Genomic DNA, 25,494 nt, shown 5'->3' on the forward strand with positions numbered 1-25,494 from the left:
GCAGTGGAACATCAGTAACTCCTGTGTCCTACCAGGTAAAAGTACTGTTTTTGTCAAAGTAGTCTGGAGTGAACTAATGGTCTCAGTTCCCCATTGTTGAGTTGGCACAGAGTCATTGAAGCAGATTAAGTGGGAGCAGAGGTTTTGTTGTGCCCATTTTATAAATGTCTACACATAACCACACCCGATTCAAATGTGATTTCAAGGAGAATATGACCTGGTGGCAGTCATTAAGAACAACAATATAGAAACAGCCAGTGTTCTCACTGATGGTCCTGTTTGCTCATGTCCTATAGAGACATCAATATTAAACTGAGGCTGTTTTAAAACTAATTTAATACTTCTTGTAGTAGCTTTAAACCCAATATTAGGAGAATGTACACAAGCTTGAATCACAATATTTTGAATTTGGTTTAAACCTAATTTCTACTACTTTTGCATGGCTTTAATATTACTGTTATATTATTACTATTATTATTAGTGTTACAGTTGTACTAGTAGTAGTTAAAGTACTTTTAAATGTACTGGTAGTGGTGAAACAGTAGTGGTGTAGGTACATAATGGATTAAACTATATCTGTGTTGTTTATTTGTGCTAATATAATGTATAGTAGTTATACATAATACCGTAGCAGTATTGCTAGCACTAGTATTACATGCTATAGTAGTAGGAGTAGTAGTATTGGTATTATACTGTTGTTACTAAAAGTACTTATAGTAGTAGAAGTGCTAGTAGGTTCCATTTAGATAAATGAAAGAATTTTGCTTGTGATATTTAAAAATTTTCATTATAATTGCAAATCACAGTGTGTGGGCTGTGTAATGCAGAAGGCATGTTTGCATGTTCCAAGTTTTAATAGCTGCATATTTTAACTAAATGAAAATGCACTTAGGAAGTGATTGAGGTCATGAAACTGTGGCTTTTTCCAGCAGGAAGAGACTGACCTGAAACTCCTCCCGCAGCTGAGAGGAATTACTCTGGGAATCCACTCGCAGCATCTCTTTATAAGTGACCGCAAACTCGTTCATCAAGATGGCCGTCTCGCCGCACAGGCACGCCTCCAGAATGGCATCGTGGATAAAGATATACTGCTCCTGTAGGGATCACAGGTACGATAATTAAGTGCTGTGTGTTTGCAAATGTATGGGCATGTATAACTAGTCTTGTGGGTTTCAAATAACAAGTGAGAGTGTGTGATACGGCTGCAAACAGCTGAGGAGATGTTATAGAGCAGGCAGGTTCTGACAGAAGCAGGTAAAAAACGCGTAGATGTAAATAAATAATCAAACAGTGAGATGAAGAGATTTTTCATTACCTGTATTACTGTGAATTAAACATGTGCTATAATGTTGGTGTATCAAAGCTGTTGGAGAATAAATAAACATTTCTAAGTAAACAAACACATGCGGTGTGCATTTAATTAGAGCACCCCTGCAAATAACTACAAATGTAATAAACAGCCAAGTCAATGTCGGATTTACATAATAAGGGGTGAATATGCAAATTATCTTCACATCTAAAGAACAGCACGTGCCTACACAGCACACTGAGAGACTGAGAGTCTTTTCTCTAAAACTATTGCAATGACCTTTACATAAATCCCACAAGGGGAGTATGATAATACGCCCCCCCTCGCTCTTTGAATTTCCGAGCACCAGGAGGGATAAACAAATGTTTAGAAACCCGACTCTCCTGAAGTTTTCCAGTGCAGAGAGGTTACCATATTGTGACCAGTGATGTAACCTTCCGAATATGTGCAAGACAAATACGAGATAATTGAATTAGTTGGAATGTGAAGTGGTTCTCTGGCGGTGCATTTGACCTGACCTCTGTCTGGATCATGTTGATGCGTCGAGAGCAGAGGGTTTTGACACAGTTGTAGATATCCACCACGCCTTCACACTCGGCCATGTCCAACATGACATCCAGCACGATGTAGCAGCCGGTGCGGCCCGCCCCCACGCTGCCACACAAAGCACATCTTTAATGAGGGATCAGGCACCTTCTTAAAGCATTAAATCATAAGACTGTTGAGTTGGTTAAAAAGTTTTGTTGAAAGGATATAAATATGGAAAAAGGATACAGTAGGTCTATTCAGGAGCACAGTAAAGGAACAGTGCGTGGGATTTAGTGGCATCTAGCTGTGAGCTACAAGATGGAAAACATTTCTCCTCACCCTCCCCTTCCAATCATGTAAGGGAGGCTTACTCACTTTTCAGAAGGGCCAAGGGGATGAAGGTTCACGTTTCCTAAATCTGAGTCCTAAGTTAGGTGTTTCAATATGCACGACAATGAATGTGTTACTTAGACTACCAATACAATGGATTAAAATAAAACAATGTAAACACATACAAACTTAGAATTATTAGTTGATTAAATAAAATCACAATGATAAATGTATAAATGATCAAAGGGCCGGCTTAAGGTTGATAAAGGGTCAGATTCAGCCCATGGGATGCAAATCAAATATTCCTGACAAAGAAGAATTTACAATGGCTACAAAAAGTGCCAAATGTCCCGTTTACACCCTTTGCTTGTCCATTCTGGGCTACTGTAGAAACATTTTGGTACAACATAGCATTCTCAACACCCTCTAAACAGCTCATTCTAAAGTAATGAAAACACAAAAAATCTTATTTTCAGGTGATAAAAATATACTTGTGAATATTATTTGACATATTATGCTAATAAATCCCTATAAATTGTAAACAGTGTGCGTTTAATAGAGAATGGGAGAGGACCGCTACAACATACATTCAACCAGCTAGCACTAGCATTAGCGGGCAAAGGAGCAAGCTTGACTGTGCTTACTGACACTGTGTAAGATATTATTACACTATTGTCTTACAAGCTGTGTGTTCTATTATGGAAAGAAATTATTGAAAATGTGTCTGTTTATTTTTGCTTCATTATGTTTTGACGGTGAATTATTTAATTGACACTCCTATGAGGGATTCTGAGTTCTCAGTTTATTGATTCTTTGCTTGGCTACCAGCAAGAGACAATTCTTACATTCTGTGATAGTACAACTATAACACTAGAAGGGATCATTTATACATGTGATTTTCAAAATCAGAATAAATGTAAGTGAGGTTTGCATAAATATTGACAAAGGGCACAAGATCACAATTTAAAGTCAACTCCAGTCTGCATTTAGCATCTGGGCTGTTTCTCTTCAAACCATAGCCACTTTAACTCAGAATTATATATAAATCACAGAAATAAGGTATTTGTACGTAGAACACAGCAGTAAAAAGAACTTATACATGTATTCTCATATTCTGTGAGGAGAAGGAGGAGGCAGCTGTTAATGGCCGCCTCTGGTGATCATGTGTCCTGAGTCTCCAAAAAGAAAATAAATCTATTGATAATCTATTACTTGTCAATTTTGAGTTTATGGAAGCTTTACTCATTTACCAGCAAGAGAAAATTCAGAAAATTAGACAATTCTACGAATGCAAAATTGAAACATTTAAAGGTTTATTACATGTGTTTTTCAAAATCTGAGTAAATAAAAATAGGGTTGGCATGAATATTGTTCAGTCCACTCTTTATTTAGCATGAGCTCTTTTAACCATGTTCTTGGAATTAGAAAATGTTAAACTCGGGATCACATGTCATGGGTCACAGAAATTTGTATGTGAAACATAGTAGTAAAATAATATATTATATATTTTGTGGCTATCTCTGTTCCAATTTTATGAGAAATATTTTGTGTTTCAATATTTTTTTAGCTAGCGAGGCGTCCGTTGATCATGTAATCACATCACTTTGCACTCACTGTAGTAGTCCTGAATCTCCCAAAAAAGAATACCAATTTTTGCCAAACTATTATTCCTCTCAATTTACAATAAAAGTTACTATCGGCTTGGTTTTACAACACTGCAGGCTACAGCAGTTGCTAAGTATCATATTACCTGCAGTGGACCACCACAGGGCCAGCGTCAGGAGGTGTAGAGGCTTTCACTCTTCTTATAAAGGCCAACAGTCCAGTGGCGTGATAGGGCACCCCGTGCTCAGGCCAAGACGTGAAGTGGAACTGACGCACCTCGTGCTTGGTTGAGTATCCTCTCTGTCAACAGAAACACAGCACACATTAGCATTACATCTAAAACGCTACACTTATATGGCTTGCATCCTAATCATAGTCGCCTCCAGGCCCTTTTTTTTCCTCCAAGACGTGCTTCCACCCATTCAGAGACATTTCCCCTCCGTGATAGATGTGGCATATTTTTCGGTTCAGTGTGAGGACAACCAGGACATTATTTACGTTGGGCGTTAGGTCTTCTAGGACAGTTAGGCCTCTGGGCATCACATGCTAGCAGCCACTGCGGTGTGACAGACACGCAGAGAGGAATTACTGAGGCTCTCGGAGCTCAGGGAGGGCTGGGAGGTTTCTCCTCTCTACTGGGAGGCTGCTGCAGTCACACAGCAATTTCTTCCTCTGTACAGAGATGACAAAGTAAAGCGACGCAAAGCAAAGATTTGTCGAAGACAGAAATCCAAAAAAAGAAAGGCAAAGAGCTATGAAAAACAAGCTGTCACCAGCTCCTAAATTCGTGCTGATTTGAATAAGCAGCAGCATGTGCCCATGGAGAGCAAATGTGACAGTGTGATGATAATGCTATGTTTGTGCCACTGTCACCACAGCGTTGCTTTGAGCCCTTCCAATGAGAGATCCCCCGGGAGATTGACAGGATGGAGGCCATCAGGGGCACAACAGAGTAGCGGCAATGTTGGAAAAAACGGCAGGGGCATTCACGTAGCTACTGGTGTTAATTCCTCTCAATTTAACATGTGGCCCTCATACCCATCAGTGGTAAATCCTGTCAAGTATCTAATCCCCTCTATTAATGTTCTACTTCTAATTTCAAGAATATTACAACAAGTATTAATAAATGCAAAAGAGGCTAGGCAAAATGTAAATCATAGATCAGCTTACCCTCTCCAAGGCGAAGGTGCGGACTGTGTATTCAGCCAGCGTCTCTGTCTTAAGCAGAGTGATTTTGATGTCGCCGTACATCTCGCTGTCATCGGGCCAGTATTTACAGCATTTCACCTGTTTAAAAATAGCAAAGCAACAGAGTCAAAAGTCGTTTTGACATTCCTGGAAAATACACCTGCAAAACTGCACAAGCTGTACCATGAATTAATCTGTTTGATAACAGCGTTGCGAAGGCGGAACTTCCTTTTTTTCTCCAGTACAAAGCAGAAAATTCTCTACTGTTTCAACCTAATTTTTCAAAGCACAATACACTCAAATCTCCTGATATTAAAGGCACCCCTAAGTTAAAAAACAAACAAACAAAAAAACAGATCTGTACGGTTCATCTTAAAATATCCAACCTTTAACAAAAGGTCTTAGATTTTAAAGAAAGAAGAAATTATGTTCTTTGAGAGACAATTTGATCCAGTGGACTTAAAAAAAAATGGCTTCAACTTTAGTTCCTCATCCAGGTGTCCAATCTCAACATCCACAATGACTCCCTCTGAGGAGCAATTTCTCTAAATCTCCCCCTCTCTTTGACAGGGACACCTTATGAATTTCTATATATCTGAGGGACGACACTAGACGAACCGCTTCCATAAAATGTGCTGGGTAACACTTCATTTGAAGGGTTGTGCATAAGACTGACATTACACTCTCATACACCTGCCATGAATGTTTATGACTGTAGTCATTCAGTGTCGTTCAGTCAGTCATGTCATTATTAATGCAAAGTTGAGATTATTTGACATGTCTTTGTTATGGCAATTTGACATTAAGCAAGACAACATAAACTGTCAGTGTCTTCGTTATGACAACTTTACATTTAATTGAGCTAACAACGTCATTAAGCGACACAACATAACCGGTTGATTTCTTTGATATGACAACCTGACATTAACTGAGCCAACAATATCTTTGTTATGACAACTTGACATGATCAGAATTAATGAAACTTTTTAGCGTTTTGTTTTAACGTGACATTAAACTGTCATATGTGGTTGGTTTTGATGCCGACTGTCGTGGCGCCATTTTAAGTACGTCATGAATATTTTCCTTGACTTCTATCACAGTGATACATTTTGGACTTGTCAAAAAGATTTCTCATTACGCTGTCAAATGCTTTAATAACAATGGCAAGAAATTTAATTCGTCATAAAGATGTGATCAAATATTTTGAGGTCATTTTGACTGAAGAGTACAGTACTGAATGATTTAAAGAGTCAACTGATGGACAGATATCTATAACACAGACATCTCAAACAACGTAAAATCTGCATTGAAATGACATAATTGAACGAATGCCAGTGACAATAGTTGTAAACATTCATAGACTCCTTTGAGTGACATGTTACCACGTGCTTCAAGTCAAATCTCTGCTACGGGACAATGTTGTTGGGGTGTTTTAGGTCCATAAAATGTCCGCAAAATAAAACTGTTGGACAAATGTCACTAGATGTCATCTTTGCTTGTGAACAATCAGAAAGTAACAGATTTCAGGTTAAGGTTTATTGGATGAATTTAAGTCTCTCCTTCTACTGAGTTTCTAAGTCTTTATGCATTAAATTCAGAGCAAATGCATAATGAGATATAATAAAAAATATATTACAGGGCTAATTAACAATTAATTTAACAGAAAAAGAGATAAAATATTACCTGTGTCATTATAATTTATAATTAAGTGATCATAATAAAAATATCAAGTACTGCATTTGCTGGTTTAACTAGAACAGAGACACACTGGTGTGAAATGTAATAAGTTGAAAACGTACAGAGGTTACACTTCAAATGCTGTGGTGGAACAAAAACAACCTGTTCCACCGCAGATATTTCATCTCAGTGGGAAAAGAAAAGAAAAGCACAATAATCACATAAAATGGGAAGCATAATGAACAGGAGGGCAGCAATCTTTTTCACCAACACCCAGCACAAAGGAGGTAATTTAATGGAGGTGTTATTTGGATTCAGCCACACAGACCAGTCCTCATTTGTTGACTGTTCCCAGAATTGTTAGGATGGAGAACCAAATTGGATATAGGGATTCTGCTAGAAAAATGGTGTCATTTTAACCATCCACTGAGGTAATACATTTCTCTTGCCTAGACGGAGAAGGATGGGGTGCTTAGAGCAGAATTCATATACTACGGGTATTTATGTGAGGTGGAAAATAACAGTACTACAGTATAGCCATTAAAACTGTGTAGTCATGCAGTGTATATACAAGGACAGAAGCCACATATATGTGGCTCATTTTACGCAGCACAGGTATTTTATAGCATATTTTATGGACTCTATAATCATTACAGTCACAATGTAGATTTCTATAAAAACCCCATCGCAATACCATGACAGGCAAATAATGGATAATCCATGTAACAATCCTTTAAAATGCATTGTTCAGTGAATAGTGCAAAGAGAATTTGTATAGATTGCTGGATTTAATGTTTTTCAGTTGTCACCCGGAGAACAGTTAAAGGAATAGTTTCATGTTTTGGGAAATACTGTATATTTCTTCACTTTCTTGCAAGTGACTGAAGAAGAGTGGAGTTGCAAGTCAGTGATTTTTTGACACCACATACCTGCTCAGTTACTGTACTGACAAACAATAGCTAGCTAGCTACTCGCTAATTCGCTAAAGGCGCACATGCATGAAAGTGTTAAACCACAGTGCGTAGAACCAGTTTGCCTTTAGGACTTTCTGCCAGAAATGTTTTCATTAGCAAGGGTTTTAGATGTACTATACAACTAAATTGCTGGGACTTGGATTATACTACACAAGTTGTGTTTTGATAAAGTTTTGCTATTTTAAAACCAGCAGCACTATCAACAAGTATAGACATCATGTTTTATAATCATTCTTTGTTCTCGTTGACGCACTGGCACATGAAGAAAGAAAAAAAAACTAAAGGAATTCAAGGCAACAAATATTATATAAATAAAGTGGTAAGGTAAAGTGTTTCTTTTGGTTAGTTAAGATGCAACAATAACACAAAGTCAGCTGAGAATCAGCTTAAGTATTTTGCATCACCATTCTAATTTCACTGTTGGTGACTAGAAAGTATTAATCCTGATCTCCCCTATTTTTATTGATATCGGTAGATAATAATAGATGGACGATCGATCTGGGCATTCCTACTTAAGACTGGAAACAGAGCCTGGGAGCCTGGTTCTTTCCAAGAGTAACAAAATCCACCCAGCATCACTTCTAAAGCTCACTATTATTTCGCATGTTTTAATTTATCCAAAAATGATGGTGGTAGATGGTTTTGATTGCTGTACCTTTGTACAGAGCTACCCGTTTCTGGTCTTTGTGCTAAGCTAACTGACAGCTTGCTTCATAGTTTGCAAACAGATGTGAAAGTGAAGCAGATAATCTCATCTAACTTTAGGCAAAGAAAATCTGAAAAAATGGTATGTCACAAAATGTTGAACTATTCCTTTACAGCTAGGCTAAAAACAGCTTTTGATTTGTGGTTTTACATAGATGCAGGAGAGCTTCACCAAAATAAGCAGCTTTTAGGCAGCTGTTTATATATGCACAGCAAGGTCCTGTGAGATCTATACTTATCAGATACATAAAAGCCTGGCATAAAGACACAAAGTGTGCCCTTACAGTGAATGTGGGGTGTTTTTGAGCTTTTGAGTGGTGACGGGGGGGTGAGGGATCGGGGGTGGGGGGGTTGGATATCACTTACCCTTCCAACCTCTACCAGCTTCGTGATCATGACGATGCTGAAACAATTTTCCTGCCACACCATCCTCCAAAAATCATACAGAGTCTCCTGCTTGGGTCCTGGTAGGAAGGGGGAAAAAAATAACAGAGGAAGAGACAAAGAAACGGCAGCATCAAAGCCCGTCCTCGCAACAAGAGAGTTGTGAAATCTCGTATTATTGTGACCCGACTGTCCTTCCTCAGACAGGAGGGTTCTGATCTCTCAAGATTGCGCCGTCAATAAAGTTATTGGGAATTCCATGCAGAAGGGAAGGGGCGATGGGTGACAAAACAACAGCAGTAGCTGATGATGAAAGCCCGGAGGACCATCAGTCACTCATTGTCATCTGAGGAGGAGACGTTTAGGAGGCGAGATACAACTTTAACACAAGGATCACGTAGGAAAGAAATGCTCAGAGAGACAAAAACACTGCTGACGTCTTTTTTTTTTTTTCTTTCTTGCGAGTTTCATCTCTGTCGCTCTGTAGGGGGGGTGGGGGGGGGGGGTGCTGGTGCAAGATAAGCAGATGAGCAGACCTTGAGTGACTTTGTGATGGGAGCTCACTAGAAACTGACACTCTTCAGGGTTTAGAAGCAGCAGAGGGAAATTTTGACAAACACACACCCCGAGTCCACCTGTCCATCAGACTGCGACTTTGTATTTGAGCGACAGAGGATGAACTAAAGGTTCTCTCTTCTACAATGAACACGCCGCTGCACATGTCACTGAGATTGAGAAGCTATAATTAATGCACTTAATTATTCACCTCACCTAATGATTAATTCAATGACATCACTAGAATAGTAGTCACACCATCACGTTTGGATTTGCTGGAAAGATGGTTTAGGCGAGGGACTGCGCATGAGTGGGCTCATTGGCTGGATCATCTTCAATTTATTATAAAAGGTACTCACCGCGGTGCGCACACACACACACATAAACACTATAGCCTTGCTGGGATACTCACCCTGAGTGGCGATGAAGTGGTTGGATCGATGGTAGCCCTGAAAGAGAGAAGAGAGATGACATGCTGAGTAAGCCATCTGCGCCTCAGGCACAGCTGTATGGGAGGGTGTCTCTCTGTCTCACCCTTTTCCTCCCCTTCCGTCTCTGCACTCTGCTCTCCTACTGACCCACTCTATGCAGCTGAGAATTGCATTTCCTGTATAATTTTCCAGCGCTGTCTGACCTATCGCTGACTCCAGACCACCTCTTTGCCCTCAGAGACAGCACAGAGAGTTCGGAGCAGTTGGTAAATACTGCACCCTGATAGACGGCTGATAAATCTGTAGAAAAGAGGGTCGGACTAGCTGACTGAACAATGACTAAATCCCTGTGACAGTCTGACAGAGTGTTGTCCCATAAAGACAAATTGATTTTCATTCAAGATGCAATGTGTACTATATCTAGGATGATAAATTCACAAATCAAAACCACATTTTTACCCCAAAAAACGCTGTCCTTGAATTCTTCCACTCGAGTCAAATCAGTGGAAGAATATCTTACTCAGGTTTCAATGGCTGTACATCAAAAACCGATTCCAAATAAGAATCCATCACAGAGGAATCATTAAGAAAATTTAATTTTGATTCTGCTAATCAATTCCTACATAAATTTCAATCAGACTAGTTTCACATTAAACAGTGTACTAGTGACGTGTGGACGGGGTCTGAGTTCATCCCAATCCGCATATATGCATAAATTATCCATCTGCAGGCCACCCAAATTAATTATTTTCAGGATTTTACATTCAGGTTACACATAACCCTTTAAATTATGTCAAACGGCACAAGCTTTGACAGTGATTTCTTTCATTTCTTTGTGTTTTCTTTTGTTGTATCGATGTATGAGTGTTTTCTTAAATGATTTACTTTAATGTTCAGAGAGGCAATTTTCAGTTTCATTTCCATGCATGCAGTAATCTCAGTTAATATTGTTATTTAAGCAGCCAAACTAGAAACTGTAGTTTCAACTTGACAGGTTGTGTTGCTGTGCTTTGTGTGTCAATGTGCACACAACCTCGCTCCCTCTTTCTCTCCCGTCCTCTCTCTTTTTTTAATGACCCAGCCAGCTCAAATCTGCAGTTTAACCACAGTGCCTGCAGGTCTACACTACCAAGTACCAAACATCTCTGTTGACTTGGCTAACTGTCTGCATCTAAAGACATGCAAATTCAATGTATGCTTGCCTTCCTGTCTCCTAATGCATTCCTCTTATTTAATTGATAGTTTATTCTCACTTAACATCCTCTGCCTTTGCTAAGTTGCTTGACTAGTGGGTGAATAGCACAAATTATCTGAGTTTTGTAAAAATTTACAAGGATGGGATACTTTCTATTGTTAGAGTAACGTAAACCCCCAAATATTCAAGACTTCATTAAAGAGGCCAGTTGTTACAGTTATCTAGCTAAAGTTAACTTAGTTGAGTGTTTCCACTGGTAACATTTATCTGTGGTAATTGGCATTTCACACAACTCTGCCGTGAAGAACAGTGGAGAACATTCAAAGAATCAAGAGTAAGTGCAGCCCTCAGGTCTAAGCCAAACTCCACCTACTGTGTAATTTAAAAAAAAATACTAAAAAGAGGGCAAGATGTTGTGGACGGGGACAGGCACAGGACTACCAAAGTTATGACAATGGGGAAAATACAGAGAAGTGTTGGAGATAAATAGAGTCTGCTGGAGCTTTGACAGTCATTAGAAGGACATTTGTGGCCCTTTTTGAAAAAGTTTCTGTGCTGTAGCTAACTGAGCTAATGCTAGCGGAGAGGCTGCTGTCTCCAGTGTGTGTGCTGTAGCTCTATTATTGCAGTCAGGCACTGCTTTTATATCCATCAAAACATTAAAATTGGAAGTCAACTCTATTTCAGCATTAGTCTGGCAAGAATCTGGATGATTTAAAAGCAGTGGGTGGGGTTTAAGGTCTTTTCAACCCATGAATGAATTGGAGATTTTTATAAATGTATAAAGAAATGTCAATATGAATACCAGCAATGATATAATTCAGCACAGTACTGTAAAGTGTTTTAGTTTACAACTCAAAAAACATGTTTGTTTTTTGTGCACAGTAGTCTCAAAATCGATAAGCAGAATCAGAATCATTAAAATCCAAATGACACCCAACCATACAGGTTTGACATTAATGCATGGTATCATCACCAGCATAAACAGCTTTCAAGGCAAAATGTGACATGTACAGTGAAGCATTCTGCAATCCGTTATATCAAAGGAGGCGACAGCCTTTGATACAGATGACAGACATTTCCATATGGTGAGTATGAGGTGAATATGAATGCACGATGAGATGTCACCTCTAAAGCCTTGAGGGAGAATAAAACACAACAAAGACCACCTGAGGGACTTTTAAGAATGACACTTTAAGGACGTGCACTGTTCAAAGGAAGTCCTCCTGAAAATAACAGCTGCTTATCTCACCTTTCGGGTAAAGGAGACACCTGTTACCAAGACACAGCAGCCCTGTGAGAACATCCCACACGGATGTTGTGGTTCAGAGTTTACTGTCATTTTGAGAGCAGCAGCTGGACGGATCACTGATGCCCCAATTACCTTACATGACTCTGTGGAGTGGAGGAGGCCGTTCAGGAATAATCTGAATAAACATCCAAGCCCACCGGCTCTCATCAAATCAGTATGATGGGGAAATCCATGTTGATAACAGTTTTTATCTTTTTGCAGAGGGCATCTTCCAAATATGCCAAGCCTGTCCACGCTGCTAAACTGAACTGCACCCAGTCAGATAAACGGGGACATGTTTAAAATGGAGATGGATGACCAACGCCGTGTGCGGCCCTGCTATCCACAATTCCTCTGGCCCTGCCCGAACACTATGAGAATGACTGTTACGACTCCTCCACTTAAGACGGTCACCATAGCAACTAAACTTCCTGGGTCTTGGCCACTTATGCGAACTAACAAAGACAGCAGGGTCCTCTATCCGGAGAGGACACATCTCCTTGTGTTCGTTTAAAATCATTAGCTAAAAGGGCATTTTTTTTTTTCTTTCAGTCCAAACCTGAAACACACTAACCTTTGAGCATTTGTGGATAGAGGATAGTGAAGAGGGAAGAGGGACGTGGATAGAGAAGAGCAGGAGAAGAGCAGAAATAGAACGATGGCAGGCAGAAGAACGAGCAGTGAAGTACTTACTTCCCTGTTAATCCGAATCTACAGGGTCCAAGGTCGAGGAAGTGGGGAGGGGGGTAGAAAAAGAAGACATATAGGCTAGTTAATGAAAGAAGCTTTTGGTAAGAAGGAGTTATGGTTACAGACAGGTGAGAAGAGGTGTGTGTGTGTGCGTGTGTGTTATGTAAGTACAGCGGGACTGGGCTCTATGCCTAGCACTATTTTCTTGTGGGATTTGACTATGACCATTGATTTTTCGGTTACTGTTTCTTGTTTTTTTATTACTTTTAGTTTGTTATTTGTTTTTTTAATGAAATTTCCATTAGGATTTTCTATTTTAAGAAAGCAGAAAAAAGAGAAATCCTGCTGTGTCTCTTATATTATGTTGCTAATTGGAAAATGAGGCTGGTTTTGTATCTCATTGCAACAGCATAAGAAGACAAACTATGTAACCAGGGCTTATTGATAAGATAGGTAGCAAATGTTATAAAAAAGTAGTAATATAATGTAAGCAGTCACTCTTTAAAGCCCCTGAAAACTTGGTTTCTAATCTAAAAAGAGAACTCCACTGATTTAGCATTGCAGTACTATAACATGTTCCTATGATGGACAGATAAAACACATTCTTCTTCCTTGTCAAAACCTGAATTGCATCAAGTGATGTCACTTGAGGCAATTCAATAGACTTCACACAGCCCCCTCTGGAGCCAAAAAATGCTTGATATTTTTTTCACGTACTGAGCAGCACTGTGCAAGACCCGTAAACAGACTTTGATGTGTAAAATCGGTGGAGTTCCCCTTTTCCTCAATAATATTAATCTCAAGGGACCAGTGTGTAGGATTTAATGGCATCAAGCATTGAGCTTGCAAATTGCAAACAACTCGTCTCACTCTCTCCTTCCAAGCGTGTAGGAGAACCCACAGTGGTCATGAAGCTTATGAAAAATGCCAGTATTCTGGGCTATTACACAAACATGACAGTGCAATATGGTGGCCTCCATGGGAGAAGACCCACACCCTCTGTAGATATGAACAGCTCATTCTACAGTAACAAAAACATTTTCAGGTGATAAATATATCGCACATATATGAAAAGATGCAGCTAGTCGCAGAATTACAAGGAATTACACTCCCTGTAGGTTCTTAGGTTTCAATTTCATCCAGCTCCATGAGCTGTCCCTACAGTGGGCAGCAGCTCTGTTTTCCTGGCAGCTCTCTGTGCAGCCTCTCCGGCTCCTGCTAAATGCACATGTGCGGTTGCCGCAGATGGATAGTGGCGGGTTGTTTTGTTGAAGCACATTTTGTTTAGTAACACAATGTAATCCATGTTTGATTGTGTGAGAGACAGAATAAATCTAACTAAACCCAAATATTCACAGGTGCTTACGAGTGTCTCCAGATTGCCTGCAGCTACCGACATCTCTGGAAACAAACGTCCAAATTTTAGATCAATCATGCAAGCACAAAATACAAAAGTAGCCAATTTAAAACACACTAAAATCACTCGTTCCGAGACCCAAACAAAAGGCCACTTTAGTTAGCAATGCAGTGACAGTTCATTAAGAACTTAAACACCTGAGAGTCTGGGCTATTCATTTAATGCATTAATTCAGATTAAAAATAACACATTAAGAGTAACACATATAATTTAATGATCTGTCTCTCCACCTTTTAGGGTAAGTGATGGGCTTCTGTTCAGCATAAAAAGAAATGTATTTGGAAAAAAAAACTGATGATTTGGGAATAAAACAATTACCTGATTTCTAATGCCACCTTTAGACATTTCTACAGTGCTTTACTCATGTGCTACAACAATGTTTTTGGGATAAAAGATCCTCATTTGAGGGCTCTTCCAAGCAAATATTAATATATGTGATTGTTTGTGATTCAATCTGCATTTTTTGCCACCCTCTTGCCACCAAATGAATATTTCTCTGGATCTGCTCTTGCACTAATGAAAACATATTTATGAATGTATACCTTACACACTGGACCTTAAAATACTCATGACTAACTACTCAGCCAAAGTCAAAGGTAAAGGTAATTTCATTATATAGAAACACAGATTCTGGTGTAAATGTTGCTAAGCTTGAGTGCACTATAATGCATGAAAATACATACATCAGATTTTTTCAAACTGAGCCCCACCCACTGGTAAACCAGTAAGAAAAACAAGAAAATAACAAAACAAAAAAACAAAATGATTGTTCTAATCTGTAAGACTCTTCTGACTGCACCACAAATGTTTGTTCTTGTAGTACTCCATCACTTACAGTAAGAAGCTGATTGTAAAGAGTTTTCTGGGCCTTTAAGGTAAGTGACAAAGTGATATATTACATTAGGTACATTAAAGGCATGTTTGCCCCACAGGAACTTTCCCAAGGGACTAGGGACCTTTGGAGGACCTCTGGGGACACTGTCCAAGAGCACAGGAAATTTATAGTTGGGGTCTGATTGCAGCCATTTTTAAAAAGTCTGCATCTGCACAAGTTTTTTTTTTTTTTCATTTTGCTTTGATACATCAACATTTAATTACAGAAGAATCCATACGACAGAAGGACTGGCGACAAATCCAAATAACGATACCTGTCCATCACTTTATATGGCGTCAAAATGCCAAGTAAAACTTTACCTAATCAACACCTTTCAACAGAGTTGGAAACACAGACAGCAATGGATTAAAGGGACCTTTTGGTTCCTAGAAGTAGTTCCTGGGATTAAAAGGTCCAGGTACTTTGAGTGGAAACGCAGCTTTAGACAAAACTGATTACCAGTATGACAATATTGGTGTTTGTGTCTATGAATGTGTGTAGTTTTGATTGTGTGGCCATGCTACACCTGTCAGTGAGACCCTAAATGTAAATTGGCGCCAGTCATGATGCACTAGTCTGCTTTACATTTGCAACAAGTGCTAAATGCTGTCAGGCATATGCAAAGTTCTGAATTTCTTCAAGCAACACACACTACAGCCAAGCCGAGACTCTGGCATTAAGTGACAGAGAAAGAGGAAACAGAGAGCCTGCACTCTTTCACCTCTGCTGTGAAAGCGCAATAATGTTTCAGAGGGAGGGAAAACTTTTCCATTTAACCTGGTGAAATAATCACAGCCTGTCTAAAATATGCTTTGCCATGGCTAAGTAGTTACTATTCAGCTCGTCGGGCCAGCCTTGTCAGGGAGTAACATCCCTGACTCTGACACTGTAGTGGCTGCTGAGTGGTGTTTTCCCTCTAATGCCTGCACCTCGGTGCCCTAAACACTAATGGAGACCCTCACAATAACTACAGTCCTAACAGCAGGCCAGGTTTTTAATGCCCTCTCGTTGTAATGAACTCTCTAAAAGCATCTCACCACTGCCCGTTCTCTACAGAGAAATAAAAGAGAGGGAAAAAAGCCCTGCAGTGTCAAGCATTTTTGATGACACAATTTGTCCTAAAGGAGAAATTCGGCCAAAATCAAGTATGCACTTAGTAATTTTCTCTCACTATCAGCTGTTTTTCAAATATAATCTTTATGAAGATTTAGACAGAAACAGGATCTTTCAACCTCTTATCAGCCTCAAACAGGAGTGGGAGTACATCAGCTTGCCTCAACTTCTCCCAGAGTGCCATATTTACTTTACAGTAGTTGCAATGAGAGGCGTGCAAAATAAATCTTGTGAGATAAAGAAATCATATCAGATTGCCAGACTTCCCTTGACATAACTCAAATGAATAGCAACAACTGAGAACCGTGACAGCAAAAATCACCAGGGAACCAAAATACAAGTTTCTATCAGCAGTATATCTGGTAGTAAAACTGTATTTAAAAAAAATCTGAGTTGATTTCTTTTGTTAATAACTCAGCTGCTGCCATCTAACAATGCTTTATGAAAAAAAACACAGCCTCCTGTAGTTTTTATGAATGAGAACACGTATGAATGAGACTGTGTGAGACACATTAGCAACATATACATGTAATTCATATGATCAGTGAGAATGTTGCTGTGTGGCAGACAGTTAAGGTGAACAGTGGAAAGGATCATCTCCTCGCAGCCCATCTGGAGATTGAATAACATCAATCATGTCTATTTAATTTAGGGGGATTTGCAGTGTCTTACAGAAAGGTTCATCTCCTCTGCAAGGCATTAAATGCATTTATTCCACTCTGTTTTAATAAAAGTGATAGCAGAGTACGTCTGGGTCAGGGATTGTGCGCAGCGATTGACAACCATGGCAGCTGGCAACACACCAATAGGAAGAGTGTTTGATTGGATGAAAGCCTCCAGGTGAAAGTGGGCCAGCAGACTGGTGAGCTTACAGGAATGAAAGAGATGGACTGTGGCTTTGCAGCGTGTAAGAGATAGAGTTACTATTTGTATCCCATGTCGAACAGAGGCAGAAAAAACAGGATTAGACTTACATCAATGTAGTTGGCGTTAATGTAGTCTGAGTTAGGGTCTCCCAGGAGGGGGTGGAGCTTGACTCTGTGGCGGTCATCTGAGACAGACGGGGAAAAAAGAGCAAAGGGGGGTTGAAATACAACAGCTTCCACAACATTTTCTGTTATTTTTCATACAGGATGAAATAAGTACTGATGACTTACATCCCAACAAGGTGTCATGCCTCCCTTTGGTCTTGTCCTTCTTCTTTGTGCAGTCCCAGCCATCAAAGAAACTCTGCAGAGATGAAGAGACATTTGTTGCAGATTTCAGAAACAACCATTCAGATATCTTAGATAAACACTAATCAACGCTCCAACACATCTTTTGTTTTAAGAGCGATAAGAAGAACTGTGTTTCACGGTTAGCATGATAAAAGCCTATCAGCACATCTATCCAGCACGGCTACGGCAATCAACAGCCACTGTATCCTGCAGTAAGGTTTGGTGTTTTACGCATGAATTGCGATTTAACAAAACAGGGCCAACAGCAAATCACAGAGTCTTTGTCTGGTCCTCATGAGCCCTCATGAGTCACGGACTGCCAGTTGCACCTGTTCTTGTGAGAGCCCTCAGCACCACATGGTCTAAATTTTAACCCAGTGGCTACAGTTCTACTGCATTAAAACTCTTTGTACACCACCAATAAGAGTTTCAAAAGATATGTAAATCCATCAAAATACTTAATGTTAATGTTGTTACAGACCTCACGAACTGAGAGCGATTATCCAATCATATCTTAGCAACCACAGCATATCTGTCAAAGTGTGCATTTCTCAAGATGCTGAAGTGTTTGGAGGGTGGTGTCTCTTTATGGCCTTAACAAGACCAAAAACACAAGAGCAAAGATGTGAGATGTGCATTAAACAGTTTGACAGCTCTAGCAAATCATTAGCATTTCAGGCTATGTGGCTTAATACCTACAGAACTGATCATGGATGTTATCATTAGCAGCTCATTCCATTTCTCCGTCCTACTTCTTCTGGTGAATATTCTTGCTCATTCATGAACACATTTTAGGAAGACTTCATTTTCAATATTAACAGTTACAGTCCAGATACACACATTGTTTTCCAGATTTATTTATTGACATTTTTATAATTTTGTATGGCTATGAAATGGAACTTTCAAATTTTGTTTCCTATTGAAACTGAGGAGAAGAGCTTGGAATTCATGCATCTTTTGGATATTAAAACAGTCAAAGATGGATGCAAAATCTTTAGATAACCCACTGACAAAAACAATCTATTGAAAATTGAGAGCCACCATCAATTAAGTCAGCTGTACATTAGGGTTAGGGTTAACCCTAACCATCACAAAGTGAGAACATGTTACACAGATTTAGAGGAAAAGGCAATCCAGAATCATTCCTTCTGTTAGTGATAGAAACTGCGTACTACCAGACACAATCAAGTAAAAGTTCTTTGAGTGTAACACTAAACTTTATAGTGGAAACGGTCAACTTAATTGTCACATATATGCAATTATACAGAGTATAACATACAGTGCCACTGTCTTGGTCACTGGGCACTGATATGGATACATGCATCTAGGATAACACACCAGGTGGTCAGACTGCCGTGGTGACCCCACAGATAGAAACTCTCCAGCAACTTCCGAGTTTGCCAAACTCATTGGTCAGTTGCCATCTTAAAATGCTTGTCTCTTGTACCATTAAAACTGAAACAAACATCACACAACTATAGAAGCTAAGCAGTCAAGGTTATGTCAGAACAAAATAACAATGCAGTCTGACATCTGTCATTATGGTAGCCAGATTATAACACTAGGATGATCTAGCTCTACACAGCAAGCACATGAATGCTTTTTTTCTATTTCTTTGTCTCATATGTGGATCATCAAGTGATGATGCTTACTTTTTGCCTGGGACATGCAGCCTTTTGCCTCCATCTTTGAACATGATGTAACCCATCAAGTGCACATTCAATGCTCCTCTTATGTTTTCATTTTGAAAGGAGTCCACTTGAAACACTGAAAAGTCAGCTGGAGATGGCTCTTTGTTTCATGTTGTCCCCCCACTCTCCTCCCTTTCCTGTCCTAACTTCAGCTGTCTTATGAAAATAAAGGCATTAAAGGCCAAAAATAACAATAATAAAAAGAAACTCGTGGAGCTGATGTTTGCGTGATTAGCCAGCTAGCCATGGCTGATAAAATCTGCCAGCGACAGCTATAATTTCAGCCAACAAAATCAAAGGATGGAAATGAGAGGCATTTTTGTCTATTCTGTCTGAAATCAAGGACCCATTGTTCCAAAAAGTTAGAAGAATTTCCAGTAGGAAAACTGTTATGTTATCACTGCAAACTCCAACAACTGCTAACCACTGATGTAAGGTATAGATTGTTTCAAAATGAGATGAAATAATGTTGATGTTATAGAATACCCTATGGTGAGATGAGTGGCAATTAGAGAGAAGGCTGAGAAACTGTCTACCACCTGCTTGGTGGATGGCTGCTCAACCATATTATAACACATTATACTCAGCAACGCATCTCCTCATTCCCCATGATCCACCTGTCTGCATCGATGCACTGGAGAGCGCTTACTCTCACACGTTGTCATAAGCCACTTTTAGGCGTCCACTGTAGGGCCGAATTAAGCCTCCTTCAGATCCATGGACAAGAACACACACGCACACACACACATGCCCATACCAGTCTACCCCCTGTGGTTTTCAGCCACTAGGGGAATTTGGTGAAACTCTGCCCAAGTCTGCATGCTGAGCAGGGGATTACAACGCAGTTCTCCCCACAGAGAGCCAAGAACCAGCCAAATCCTGCCTGGGATTACACCCTCCTTCTCAAATTTTCCCCCTCTTTCCATGTGCTGTCTCTCCGGGTCCGATCTCTCTTGTACTCTTTATCTCCTTCTACCTCTCGTCATCACTTCTGTCCCTGTCCACCTCCTCCTTGTTGTTCTTCCTCCATCGCTTATATTTTTGACACTAGACCTCTGAGCTCTCTTTGTTGCTCTGCTCCCACCACTCCTCTGCTCAGCCCTCCGGAGAGGAGAGACAAGCCGAGAGAGGAAAAACACAGGAAGAAAAACTGTGAGAGAGTAGTAGTATATTGGAGGGGAGGGAAGGGAAACAACAAGACCCGTGGAAGACCGATTAGGAACCGTCATTGGCAGGGATCAGTGGGGTGGGCTGGTTAAGAGGATCATATAAAATGTGCAAAATGAGATCAAAGAAATATTGATACCGTCAAGTACAGTCCTGAACTATTGATACCATTACACTTTCTATCTTTTTTTTTTTCTTTAAAAGAGATATTCAGTGTCGGGTTGTATGAGGTACTTATCCATAGTCAGTGTTTTACAGTCGGTCGGCACGCCCCCAGTTTGAGTAAGCAAAGAGGGGAACCAGCACAGAAGCAAAGAACTGCTGTGGACAGGAACAGAAACAAAAGGCATTCTAGCCACTTAAAAAAGGTCCATCTAAAGAAATCTATATCAGTTTAAGTGTAGAGCTTAGCTTCCATGCTGGTACTGCTCTCTGCTTCTCCTAAATTGGGGCATGAAAACCATCATCTACTATAGGTAATACACTGACTATTGATAGTACTTTATTGAACCCGAGATCAAATAAATAAAACTATCCCTTTAACACCTTGATGTGCTAACAACATACATTTATGTGCATTATTCGTTTCCCCTCAACAAGGACATGTTGTCCCCTGCAATTTCTCTCTCTGGATCACTCAATTATTGTTCCCTCACCTTGTTTTGACCTGTCAGTTTTTCCGCCTCATCATGTCAAAAACAGTGATGAGATTCATAATCCCACAACATTCAGTCAAAATCCAATCAGTGACGTGATACATCAACTTGAATAGAATATTATAGCAAAAAATATAATAAACAAGAAGCCTGATTCAAGCTACCAAAGAGGTAACATGAGGTAGCTGTTGTTGTTGTTGTTTTTTTTTTTTAAAAAATGAGCTCTGTAATTCAGTGGCCCCTGCTGCAGCTGAACTTTGAATCACTGAGTCCATCATCCTTGCTAACCTCAGCCTCGAGGTACAAAGTGGTACAATGAAAGTTTGGTTCTCCAGTAAAGCTCTGTGTTGTTTACTCGTAAGTTTCTGCAGTGGGAATATGACAGTTGTGACAGCAGCTGCCACACGTACAAGCCCCTTTACAACTCACTGTAAATTCTTGATCAGTGTTTTTACAGAACATAGGTATTCTTTGGGGAAATAAAAACCTATGCCTGCCAGGGGAGTGTAATATGATCCTCCTCATCATTTTCCTTCATAATAGAGAGAGACACTCCATCAAAACACATACTCTAGCAAAGAAAGAAAAAACTAACAAAGAGGTGTGTATTGATTTTTTGAGTGGAGCAAGTTTTGCCCGTGAGGGACAGTTTAATGAGTCTACAAGCAGAGGTCCGGAGGGGAAAAGCATGAACCAGAGACAAAAGATGTTTTCTCTTTCTCATGAATGCCATAGGCTGTGGGTGACTGGGATGGACATCTCCCCAGGGTGTGATCTCAACTCTCAGCCACAGTCATTCCACCAGGGAAAGGTATTCAGAGATCTGGACCCTTCATTATTTGCGCTGAAACACACAACCAGAGATAGTAGACACTGCAACAGCAGGAGAGGGATAAGCTATGTTCTGGAAGACAAACATGTCCACACATTCGGTTCAATTTAGGACTAAAACCCTGCAGTGCGTTGGCGCAAAAACAAAGTCACCATGCAGTTATCTGACATGCAAACAGAACATTCAGAACAATTTCTAGTAAGTTCCTGGACCACAACTTGGCTACACACAGTATGTCTGAATTAGTGCCAATGCCCTTCTTTGGGAATTCAGAGGCACTACAATCAAAGTGTAAAATACATCATCTTGGAAGGTCCAAGACACCTTGATTGACACTTGAACCCCTGAAAGGCCCAACAGTGAAAATTTGAGGGTTTCTGGAAAAATCTTTAAAAAAAAGATTTGTCACTTGCAACTGACACTAAAATATACTATGTCCAATATTCATTATTCAAACTGCAAAACATTTATACAGAAATATGAATACATATTCTGGTGTTTTCTCTTATATTATCATTGAACGTGCAGTTATTTATGGTAAGGCTTTTTATTCATGGGCGGGGCTGTTGCAAATGATGTGTATATCAGTTTGGAAAACCTACATTACTTTATGCAATCTTAAACAGAAATGGATGTTTTTTCTGCTTCAAGATCACGGTTGCTCTTAGTTAAAACTATGGACTCAGTACGCATCAAGCCAGGAAAATATGTCAAAAATATGTCAAAGGGAAAGAAGAGTTAATTTCTTGCTAATTTTGGATTAATTTCTGAAAAGCTGAATCAGAGTAACAATGAAAACATTTGCACAAAGACAAAGACCAATCACTCACTAGATGACAGGATTTGGATCTAATTTGGACATTCTTGTTCTGAAGATCAGCAGGATCATTATAGAGCCTCATCAGACCTTGTCTTCTGTCTCTGCTACAGTGGCGAACCATGACTACTTGAGCTGGGACTTAAGTTCAGCTAAAACTTAGCCAGACACACCAACAAAAGGAGAAAATGGACAACTTTGCAAAGAATAAGCAGCAGGCACCCAGGTAGCTTGTGAGAACAACAGGTGTCCTGAACAACAACAGGTGATGAAGTCCTAACCAATGAGTGAACTAGCTCTAACCTTTCCCTGACTAGAGACAACAACAAAAGAATCTGACTAATCTAATCTACCATTTTCAAGACAGCAACCCTCTGATTTCTGAAGCAAAGTTGAAAATTAGAATTAGAAGAGCACAGCCTGATAATTAAATAAAAGAAATCAAACATAATGTATTTAAATATAGCATTTGAAATGCTGATATGTTTGGCCTTCTCTGAAGGCCAATGGGGCCCTCAGGGTTCTCCTCTGCCTCTCTTATGGCAGTAAGCTCTGTACAGAAGTGGTGGCTGGCCTCAGTGAGGCAAAGACCTAAACAAACTTGGGGGAACTTAGTGTTTTGCCGCTGCTCTTCCACACTTAGACGAAAGCTCTTGGCAACTGGTAAAGAAGACCCGAGGTCACGGTTTTACACATATACTGGCAAACTGGATTGAGAGGAGACCTCAGGATAGAACTAGGACATGGTCATGAGGTGATATCTTCCAGCTGCCATGGAAGCACTACAAAACCCTCCAAAGAAGAAGCTTTCTGCTGTGACCTTAACCCAGTTATAATAGTTGGAATGGATGGATGGACTGTAGGCTTTTAATTTAATAATGTATTTAAGGATTAGATGAAGTTAACCACAGTTTAAGTAACAATGAAGCACCTATTATTCATATACAGAACCAGCACTTTTAAATGAATGACCTTGTGCATTATTGAGAAAAGCAGGCAGAGCTGGTTAATGTTCAAATGTCTCTTATTCTATTTCAATAACACTTCCTCTCTTGTGTGCTCCACTCCTCCAAGGAGCTTCTGGCAGTTTCAGCATGACACTTGTGTTTCCACAGATACTACACAGAACATTATAGAAAACACTCTTCAGAGAAAGTGGGAGACACCATGCAGAAAACATTTCTCCTCCCAAGGGAACTGAGTTGCTATAACAACAAGATCAGCAGGATCATCACGGAGCATCATCAGACCTCTGATGAGTGAGGACCCCAGCTCCGGAACACAACTGGGATGTTCCCCTTAGGGTTGGTTGGTTCAGTTTCTGGTTTTGCCTCTTGGTTTGGTGAAGAAGTCGCTCCCAGCAACATGACTCTTTTAACAGAATTCACTGCAGGAGCTAAACTCCCAACAGAACAGCCATCTTGGTTGAAACAATTACCAGCAAAAAAAAAAAACACCAATTACCAGCATAAGTCACCATGTTCTGAACAGACACGATACAAATACTAACAAAAGGTAACATTTGCATTTTGCAACACAAAACATAGTTTAAGTTTGCTGTTTGCTGATGTGTTCCACCAACAGTAGCCTGATGGGAAATGTGGGCGGTCACCACAGCACATGAAGCAGAGCAGAAGGTGATGTGGAGCTACGTTGCCAATTAGCATGTGAAATACTTCTTGTGAAGATAATAAATGATAACTTTATTTTCTCTTTTCAGTATAACTAATATAACCCTGTCACTGACTGTTTGCTATGTTAGCAAGGTAGCTAGCCATGAGTGAATGACGAAGCTGATGGAAAGGCAAGTACAGCATGCCTTTTTTTAATCCGCTCCTGTTTGTCCTGTTAATCTTATGCTATTAACCCCTTTTTACCTACAGGAGCATCTCCACTCCCATTTGTATATCTATTTTTAAATGCCAGTAGAATTGCAACCAAATAAGATAGAGCAATAATTCTTTTTGCATATAAAACTGGATGAGTTACACTTACATATCACGCATTCAGAGTGCTGGTTTATTCCACTAATGAGTTTGCAGAAATCCAGTAAAAAGCGCACACAACAAAAACATTATAATCCAGACCGCAGGTATTCACAGCACTTCCTACGTTGGAATATACGTCATCACGTTGTGAGCATGAACTGGTTTTCTTGTGCATTTCAACACAGTAAAAACTATTTTCATTTTTTTGTGGTTTATTGCACTTTTTAGTAATTTATTTAGGTAGTATGGACATAAGTCCATACATATTATTAGAATTCTCCTGGCTGTTTCAGCATGACAACCCTTGTCCCCTAAACAACATTGAGTGGTCCTAAAGGTTAAGAGAATCCTATATATTACAGTCTGATGGTTACCTTTGTGAATTATAGGGCATTTACTCTTCTCCATATATTGCACAGGGAGGTAAACACTTACATTGCTACTGGGAAGGGGGTTATTTGGAGGTTACAGGGCATGAGATCCAAAAGCTCTCTTTTCTCACATTTCCCCTTCCAAACCCTGTCATCTCCAACTCAACCCTTTCAGATTTCTCTTCTTTCCTCTCTTTGCTACCCTACAATCTGTTAGCAGAGGACAGGGGGACTCACACGCCAGAGCAGCCCCAGAGACGTTTAACCTCATCAGGCCTGCCGTCATGACAGAGGTCTTCTTGGGCCCAAATGAGGATGATTTATTCATACGCGCAGCAACAGTGTGATCCAGATGCCTTTTTAACCCCGCTAATTAATTTCAGTGGGTGGTGTGGAGGGCGCATGGCTGATGTCAGAGGAGGATTGATGTCCTCCCACACCGCTCTCGTAAAACCCATTTCAGCTAACATGGCCTCTCTAAGCTAGCAG

General features: G+C 39.9%; 1 protein-coding gene across 3 annotated transcripts in view; it reads right to left on the minus strand.

Moving 5' to 3' along the window:
- The window catches only part of ptprub (protein tyrosine phosphatase receptor type Ub), a 231,371-nt gene that overhangs the window by 18,480 nt on the left and 187,397 nt on the right, over positions 1 to 25,494 (minus strand). For 2 of the 3 annotated variants that reach the window (XM_084726379.1, XM_084726378.1), the window contains 8 exons: positions 17,424 to 17,496; positions 17,241 to 17,317; positions 9,668 to 9,704; positions 8,683 to 8,780; positions 4,943 to 5,059; positions 3,918 to 4,072; positions 1,828 to 1,963; positions 945 to 1,094 (listed from right to left, as the gene is read on the minus strand). In XM_084726379.1, the coding sequence (XP_084582505.1) occupies positions 945 to 1,094; positions 1,828 to 1,963; positions 3,918 to 4,072; positions 4,943 to 5,059; positions 8,683 to 8,780; positions 9,668 to 9,704; positions 17,241 to 17,317; positions 17,424 to 17,496 (843 nt within the window). Of the gene's footprint in view, positions 1 to 944; positions 1,095 to 1,827; positions 1,964 to 3,917; positions 4,073 to 4,942; positions 5,060 to 8,682; positions 8,781 to 9,667; positions 9,705 to 12,865; positions 12,884 to 17,240; positions 17,318 to 17,423; positions 17,497 to 25,494 lie in introns of all 3 variants that reach the window. The other variant, XM_084726377.1, reaches the window with a different exon arrangement.

The sequence above is a fragment of the Lutjanus erythropterus genome, chromosome 9 (genome assembly GCF_056507025.1).
Source record: "Lutjanus erythropterus isolate fLutEry1 chromosome 9, fLutEry1.hap2, whole genome shotgun sequence".
Classification (NCBI taxonomy): Eukaryota; Metazoa; Chordata; class Actinopteri; order Lutjaniformes; family Lutjanidae; genus Lutjanus; species Lutjanus erythropterus.